The 8,742-nt window shown below is 47.6% G+C and overlaps 1 protein-coding gene across 1 annotated transcript in view; it reads left to right on the top strand.

Moving 5' to 3' along the window:
* Positions 1 to 4,885: 4,885 nt before the first annotated feature.
* The window catches only part of Ptprh (protein tyrosine phosphatase receptor type H), a 49,928-nt gene continuing 46,071 nt past the window's right edge, over positions 4,886 to 8,742 (top strand). Inside the window, exons 1-4 of the mRNA XM_021166098.1 lie at positions 4,886 to 4,936; positions 5,621 to 5,654; positions 5,864 to 5,992; positions 7,186 to 7,488. Of these exons, the coding sequence (XP_021021757.1) occupies positions 4,886 to 4,936; positions 5,621 to 5,654; positions 5,864 to 5,992; positions 7,186 to 7,488 (517 nt within the window). The remainder of the gene's footprint in view (positions 4,937 to 5,620; positions 5,655 to 5,863; positions 5,993 to 7,185; positions 7,489 to 8,742) is intronic.

Genomic DNA, 8,742 nt, shown 5'->3' with positions numbered 1-8,742 from the left:
TTTCGGGATAGCATTTGAAATGTATATAAAGAAAATATTTAATAAAAAATAAATAAATAACTCCCCCCCCCAAAAAAAAGAAAGTGAAATGTTCTCACAGGATCCTGTGTTTGAACTCTTGATTCCAGCAATTGGCACCATGTGGGGACGGACTTTCAGGAGACTGTGCCTTGTTGGCCGAAGTGGATTGCTTGAGGGTTGTAGCTGGGTCCAACTTCCTGAGCTCAGATATGTGAATCCATTAGATTGTAACGTCCCAGTGCCACGCCTCCCAGTGCCACACCTACCAGTGCCATGCCTCCCAGTGCCACGCCTCCCTGGTGATGACCTGTACCTTCTGCAGCCCTGAGTCCAAAGTACCTCTTTAACTTGCTTTTGTCAGGTATTTTAATCACAGTGTACAGAAAATTAACTAATAATACATTCTCCCTCCCCCCAGCCTTAGCCAGATCTGGAGTCATTGTGACCTTTTAAATGAAATTACTTTTATATTAGTGTTTGGTTTAATTTAATTAATTAATTTATTTATTCTTCGACTATTCCACATTCCACACCTCCTCCCCACTCCACTTTCTCTACGTGGATGTCCCCACCCCCAACTCCACCTGACCTCTAACCTCCCTGGGGCCTCCAGTCTCTTGAAGTTAGGTGCATCTTCTCTGACTAAACCCAGACCCGGCAGTCCTCTACTGTATGTGTGTTGGGGGCCTCTTATCAGCTGGTGTATGCTGTCTGTTTGGTGGTCCAGTGTTTGAGAGATCTCTGGGGTCCAGATTAATTGAGACTGCTGGTCCTCCTACAGGATCGCCCTTCTCCTCAACTTCTTTCAGCCTTCCCTAATTCAACAACAGGGGCCAGCAGCTTCTGTCCATTGGTTGGGTGCAAATATCTGCCTCTGACTCTCTTAGCTGCTTGTTGGGTCTTTCAGAGTGCAGCCATGCTAGGTCTCTTTTTGTGAGCACTCCATAGCCTCAGTAATAGAGTCAGGCCTTGGGACATCCCCTTGAGCTGGATCTTACTTTGGGCCGTCACTGGACCCTCTTTTCTACAGGTTCCTCTCCATTTCCATTTCCATCCCTGGAATTCTTTCAGATAGGAACAGTTATGGGTTACAGTTATGACTGTGGGATGGCCCCCACTGGCTCACTTGATGTCCTGTCTTCCTGCTGGAGGTGGCTCTCTAAGTTCCCTCTTCCTAGTGTCAGGCATTTCATCTAAGGTCCCTCCCTGTGGGTCCTGAGAGTCTCTCACCTCCCAGGTCTCTATTGCATTCTGGAGTGTCCCCCAACCTCCTATGTCCCGAGGTTGCCTGTGCTCTTGACCACTGAACAATCTCTCCAGCCCCCACAGTGAGCGTTTGTATCCCTTACTGTTTACTGTCGAATCAGAGCCAGGGTGCAGTAACTGTAATCCCTCTTTCCAGGATCTTCCAGGACACTGGAAACCTGCCTCAGAGAGAAGCTAGGTGGAAGGTTTCCTTCCTAAGTTTTGATTGGCCTCTGCAAGTTCCCCCTGAAGGGAACATGTTCCAGACCGAAGTGCTTCTGTGTGTGAAACTTGCTGGGAGCTGGAAACGGGCAGTGAGCCTGTCCGTGTGGTTGTGTTTGGTGCCTTGATCTTTTTCCCAGGCACAGAGCTGCCACATAGCTCCTGGGAGCATTTGGTTGCTCACAGATATTTGCAGTAAGAGTCAGTAAGTAGTGTGTGTTTGTGTGTATTCATGTGTTATTTGAGATGGCCTTACACTATAGCCCAGGCTGTCCTTCCTCTCACAGTGATCCTTCAACATTCGCTCCCAAAATCTAGGATGACAAACCTGAATCACGGTGCCTGCTTTCCTTCTTCCACACTCTGCCAGGACGATCACAGTCTCACTCTCTGACACTGTAAGCCCCAAATAAACATTTTCTTCTATAACGTACCTTGGCAACAGCATCTCTTCAGAGCAATAGGAAAGTAACCTTGCATTTTCTTCAGTTACAGGATATGGGTAGAGGTGGGGGAGGGGGACTGGGAGAGAGGTGGGAGGGGAGTGAGTGAGTGAGCGAGTACGGGTCAGGGAAAGTCAAAGTCAAGGAAGGGTCAAGGAAGAAAAGGAAGATCCTACACATCTTTTATAAGATGTGCTTTGCCCCTGAATGGGCACACGATCCTTTAGCCATTCAGAATCCAGACAACACCAGAGAAGGTGTGTGTGTGTGTGTGTGTGTGAGAGAGAGAGAGAGAGAGAGAGAGAGATGGGTGGGGGAGAGACTATATATATATATATATATATATATAAAACCTGAGATGGGTGGGGAAGAGACAGGAAGATCCTGGAGTTCACTGTCCAGCTTGTTTAGCCTGTTGGTGAATTCCAGCCAGGTTCAGTGAGAATTAATATTCCTTTTTTTATTTTTTGAGACAGATCCTCACCATATAGCCCAGGCTGGACTGTGGAACTGGCTATGTACACCAGGCTGGCCTCACCTCTTAATGGTGGAACAATCAGGAATGCCTTATTGGGTTAGCTATGCAGATAACTGTATCCTCATATCCCAGGAGCTGTAGAAGAGAGGCAAGTTGGGATGGGGTAGGGTGGAAGTGAAGGTTAGGAAGTGACATCTGTCCTGGAGGCCAAAGTGCAACACTTGATTATGACCCCCTTGAGCTTGATTCCTTCCTCCTCTGACTCAGGAACAATGTCCTGAGATGTTTTCAGCATGGGGCAGTAAGTGGTAATTCCCTCCCCGCCCTTCCCCCTTGTAACTCTCCTTGATTGAAGGGAGAGTGCGAGAACGACGAAAAAGGGCAAACATTTATTGTGAACCAATAAGTCATAATGGATGACACCATCCAAGATGGGCACTCGTGACTCTCACTTCCTGCTTCTTACACTTTCAAGCTGTGCCTTCCAGTGCCGGAGAGGGAAAGGTATTAGTGGTAAGTGTGGGCCTTCTGGGACAGGGTTAGGAAAGACAGTGTCTACTCCTGTCACAGTGGCACCTGGAGGGAGTCAATTAGGCATTCATGATCTTTCAAGGCCATCCTGAGCTATCTGAGATGAAGTCTCAAGAAATACAACAGCCTGGTGTGGTTTGGCATGCCTTCATTCTTAACACTCTAGAGGAAAAATAATACTGAAGTAGAGGCAAGTGTAGATCTTTGTAAGTTCAAGGCCAGCCTAGTCTACGTAGTGAGTTCCAGGCTAGACAGAGCTACAAAGTGAGACCCTGTCTCAAAAACTAAATGAAAATTATATCAGGGAATAAAATTCTGTTAGGAGAATGCACAAGGCCCTGGGAAACAGCCAATGGGAAGATTCTCCATCCAGACTCAGGCATATGAAACTGAGGAGAGGTAACCAGCCATGTGGCAGACAGAGAATATTATAAATGGGTTAATCTAAGTTACAAACTAGTTAAGGAACAAGCCTAGCTAATCACAAAGGCATTCATTCATAAATAAATAATAAGCCTTCAAGTCATTATTCAGGAACTGGGGTGTGGGTGGAAAAGCCCTTGGCTACAGTTGCTTAGAATCCCGGATCCCTGGAGGTAGAGGCAGGAAGAGGAAGCTCAGTGAAGATCATGGAGAGTTTGAGCCAGCCTAGGGTATGAGTCCGGGGCGTACCTGACCCAGGCTGGTCTCTGACTCTGAGTCTTCCTCAATACTGGATTACACGTGTGATTACACACCTTGCTTTCATATGGAATTTATCATCCTTCTGCCTCAGCTCCTTAAATGCAGTGATAACAAGCATGAAACACCACACCCTGGTAAGGTTTTTCAGACAACCATTTCTCTCATTCTTCGAAGCTTGTTTACCGGTAGCTGTGACCATTTTTCATAGAGGAGAAATATGAGTCACCATGGATTGAAGTCACCCTTTTTAAGGTCACAGAAACGCCCTGTGACAAGGGAGATATGCAAATGTAAATAGTCTACCAGGATAGACTACAACTCAGGGCTGCCTGGTGTGGGCCCTGTCTGAGCTGAATCTCAGTGATAGAACAGGAGAGAGGCCTTGCTAGAGGGCAGTGGGAGGCTGCATCTGTGCTACAGAGAAAATGTACAAAGGCCACGGCATGAGGAGCATGCAGGCCTCAGCTGATCGAGCTGCAAAGGTCTACGGGAGACAGGAAAAGGAAACAGAATACAGAGCCCCTGTCAACTTAAGTGCTCCAGTAGGATATGAGGAGATACAGCTTCCAGGGTACCTGTGTGTATGTGCCTGTGCCTGTGCGTGTGTGTGTGTGTGTGTGTGTACATGTGTATGCATTTATGCATGCAAAATAAGTGTGCACTCACACTTGTGTAAAAGTGTATATGTGCTTATATGTGTGTTTAAGACAGGAGCTGATTCTGTAACCCAGGCTAGCTTGTAATTTATAGTAATCCTGCCTCAGCTTCCCCTTAAATATTACAGGTGTGAGTCACCACACCTGGCTATGGGTTGGCTATGATGTGTCCCCATTCCCTAAGACAGGACAGCCAGATGGACATTTGGCTCTATTTACATTGGGCCTTGGCAATCTGCATGGCGCATTCACACACAATGGGAGCTGACCTCTGCCTACCTAGGGGATCTGAAGGTACCTAAGTGGAGATGAAGCTTCTGTGGTACAAAATGGAGTGTGCTGAGACAGAGGATTCCAGACTGGACAGAAGAAGATGTCCAGAATGTCTGTGTGGGGGACGGAGAAGGAAAGGAAGGAGGCTAAGAGACAGGGCAGGGCCCAACTGGGTTCTCAAGCTTACAGCTCCTACTTCCTCCTCCACCCATTCCAGCCTCAGCCTCTGGCCTCACCAATGGGCTGGCAAAAGGAAAATCTTAAGTCGAAAGTCCATCCAGTAGAGGTGCCAGAGTTGGGACTCCTGCATCCCCGGCGCAGTATCGGGACACATGGCCAGAGCTGGTGGGAACTGTGGGCTTTGGAGGAGCTTGGTGCTATTGGTAAGTTCTTCTTTGCTCAGGGCTGAGCTGGGGTCCAAGGGAAGGAGCGAGGGAGAGAAAAGGCTAGAATCTACATTCCCAGAGATATGGGAGGAAGGTCTCTCAGCCAGAGACTTGAAGAAGCCAGGGACGGCCATTACCTGGAGAAAAAAAGAACACTGCATTTCGAGGAATATAGACAAGCTTTAGTATACTGGTGTCTGGTATGAGAGTAAACATGGGACCAGGCTGCTCATATGCAAAGCCCAGCCCTCCTCCCGCAGACCCAGAGGCCCAAGCCCTAACTCTCTTCCAACAAACACAAGGTGTCCAGCTCTGGCCCACCTCCTTCAGCCCATTTTCTTTGCCTCTTGTCTTCCTTCTTGGCCCATCGCGTCCTTCCCCCAGTGGTTGTATTTTTCAGAAAGTGAAACTTACCCTTTTATCTCTTGCCCTTATCAGGGAACCAACTTTGGCTCCTGATTCCCTGGAATTCCACTTATGCCATGCATGACCGTCCTCCCAGCTGAACAGAGCACCAGCGTTGGGATGATCTTTATCATACCCCATCCCCATACTCCTCTCCTTGGTCAAAGTTTAAGGAAAGGACAGAGATCAATCAAGAGAGTCTCAGTCCTGCTAGCTCCACCTCCCCAGTCTCACCTTACCTGAGCTAATTCTTGCCTACCTGGTTTTTTTCTCTAGGGTTTGTATGGTTGTTCTGTGGTCGGGGCAGCTGGTGAGTAGCCCTACCTTTAACCATTGTCCTTGACAAAAGATGAGATCCTAGTTCCCCTGAATCTTATGCTTCACAGTGGGCCAGGGATAAGGGCAGTTTCTCAGGTTGGAGCTGGGTGATGGTGGTGGTGGTGGAGCACAAGATGGTGGGAGGGAGAATAATGAATGATCTATGCTTTTCTAATCTGGAAGCCCCACTGTAATTCTCAGCTCCAAGCCCATTGAGAAACCCGAGGGCAGAGACTCAGACCAACACCTCCATCACCCTGAGGTGGGAGGTCCCTGATGGCACTGACGCTCAGAACTTGACCAACTGGGTCCAATGGCCTGGAGATGGTGGCAGCAATAATATTCAAAACACAGCAGACCATCATCACGAATGATTCTCTCTCTGAGGTCTGGGCCTAACAGGCCTAGCCTTTTAGGTAGCCTGAAGGCAAGATTCACCCTTGTGGCATGGGTGTCAAGCTAAATCAGTCAATGGTTGGCCACTCTCACAATGTCTGGGACACTTTTACCCTAGCACAATTGTAGATAAGACCAACTGGACATCAAAGGTTTGTTTTCTTTTGGTCTGAGTTAGTGTCCCAATCCCTCCACTGGACACTTGTTGGGTTACAGGAGATGGCTGGTTCAGACTCTGAATCCCCCAATGGTAGGAGTCTTTGATAGGCTGACCCTAATAGATTCCTGGAATTTTTCATCGAATTAGGTATTTAGGTCAGACCAGATATGCCCCCTCCAAATCCAGTTGTGTCTCCCAGTACTTGCATGAGAGATATTTGAAAACGCTAGGCAGTGTCAGGGATGAGCTCCCTCTCATGGAGGTCTCAACATGGACCAGACATTTCTTAGTCACCCTCACGATTTCTGGGCCACCTTGACCCCAGCACATCTGGCAGGCAGGACTAATTGCACATAGAACAGTTTTTGTCTGGATTGGGATTCTAGGGCCTCCAATTGAATCTTGCCAGCTACCAGGAGAAAGCTGGTTCAACTCCAAATCTTCCATTGCTGGGAGTCTTAGGTAGGGTGATGCACATAGATCCCTAGCAGTTTCCAATGCATTGGGTGTGGAGATGCCACCCTCCAGTTCAGTCGGATTTTCCAGTACTTGCATCACAAATACTTGAAAGTTATGGTATATCTCATTTCTACATAAAACCCATATTTTACAAAGCAATGAAGTTGGGATTAGGGGCATATGTTTATTCATTTTAATTTCCTTGCTTCTTTCTTTGTTTTCTTGACAGAAGTACATTTGTATCCTGTGTGTGACTCAAAAATATAGAAATCCTCCTGCCTCAGCTTGCTGAGTACTGGATTTTCAGATATGAGCAACCATGCCTTGCTAGGTCTGACATTGCTAATGCACTGATACCGTTTTCCCAGCCCTAAGCACTAAGACTCAGCAACATTGTAATGACAACCAGTACAGGCTAAGAGTCACAGGGAAACTGTGCTTCCATGTAGGACTTCCACCTGGGTCATTGGGTCCTAGGTCTCTGAAGAGACAGAAACTTGAGGACCAGGGGCAACACTGATTTCCCTTTCTGTCCCCATTTCAGCCCCAAACCCAGTGAGAAACCTGAGGGTTGAAGGTCAGAACAACATCTCCATCAGCCTGAGCTGGGAGCCTCCTGATCTGTCCTCCCTGCAGAACCTCACCTACTGGGCCCAGTGCAGTAGACATGGTGGCCAAAGTGAGACCCGGAACACAACAGACACCAGTGTCACTGTGGATGGACTTGATCCTGGGTCTTCATATGAATGTTCTGTGTGGGTGGAAAAGGATGGAGTCTCTAGCACCAATGAGACTGTCAGTACCAGCACAGGTGAGAGCAGACACTATTTCCTTACACATCCCCTGACCCCTCTCTTCTCAAACCTGTTTCCTCTTTCTCTGTTTAGTTTTTCTTATTTATTTCATGTGCAGTGGTGCTTTTCCTGCACATAGATCTGGATCTGGGTGTCTGGTTCTCTGGAACTGGAGTTACAGCCAGTTGTGAGGAGCCATGTGTGTGCTGGGACCTGAACCCAGGTCCTCTGGAAGAACGTTCAGAGCTGTTCACACCGAGTCATCTCTCTAACCTCCCTCTTTCTCAATCTTAATCGGTTCTGAATATGCAACCCACACTGGCCTGGGACTCACAACCCTTTTGCCAATACTGCCAAGATAGCTGGATTATAGGTGTGCACCAGCCAGTTTGTCCTGACTTTTTAACAGGAATGTCTCTATTTATCTTATGTGTTTTGAGAGCTTTGCCTTCCTGGGTGTCAGGTGTACGAGGTGCATGCAGTGCCCTGGAAGCCAGAAGAGCCTGTAGGGTTTCTCCAAATTTAAAAGATAGTTTTGTGCCACCGTGGGACTCTGGGAACTTCAACCCGGGTCCTCCACAAGAGCAGTAAATGCGATTNCCTGCTTACCCATCGCTCCAGCACGACCTCTGCTCTCTGATCTCTGTGCTGTGAATGGGAGGTGGTAGAGGGTGGTTGGNAGCTAAGGACAAGGAGGAACACATAACAATGAAGGCACATATTTAAACGTCTGCTTTCTTCAGCCACTCTAAAATAAAGGAAGAAAAAGGTGGCATTGACTCATGAAAGCCCTAGAACAGCCACTATTTGCATGCAGACTTTGTTTTAAAGATCAGTGAAGTTGGGTTTGGGGTACATTTTATTTCTGTTTTCTTTGATTCTCATTCTCTGTCTCTGTCTCTCTGTCTCTCTCTGTCTCTCTGTCTCTCTGTCTCTGTCTCTGTCTCTCTGTCTCTCTGTCTCTCTCTGTCTCTCTCTGTCTCTCTGTCTCTGTCTCTCTGTCTCTCTCTCTGTCTCTCTCTCTGTCTCTCTGTCTCTCTCTCTCTCCTTTTCTTGACAGGATCTTTCTCTGTATCCATGCTTGCCTTAAATGGGTAGGTATCCTCCTGACTCAGTGTCCTGAAAACTGGGTTTACAGACCTGAGGCATTGTTAGGTCTGACGTTGCTAATGCATTGATACAGCTTTTCCAGCCCTGAGCACTGAGTCTCAGCAGCATTGTAATGACAACCAGTACAGGCTAAGAGTCACAGGGAAACTGTGCTTCCATGT

Source organism: Mus caroli, chromosome 7 (genome assembly GCF_900094665.2).
Source record: "Mus caroli chromosome 7, CAROLI_EIJ_v1.1, whole genome shotgun sequence".
NCBI classification, from domain to species: Eukaryota; Metazoa; Chordata; class Mammalia; order Rodentia; family Muridae; genus Mus; species Mus caroli.
The sequence above is the reverse complement of the archived record's forward strand: the minus strand, read 5'-3'. Positions and strand labels throughout refer to the sequence as shown.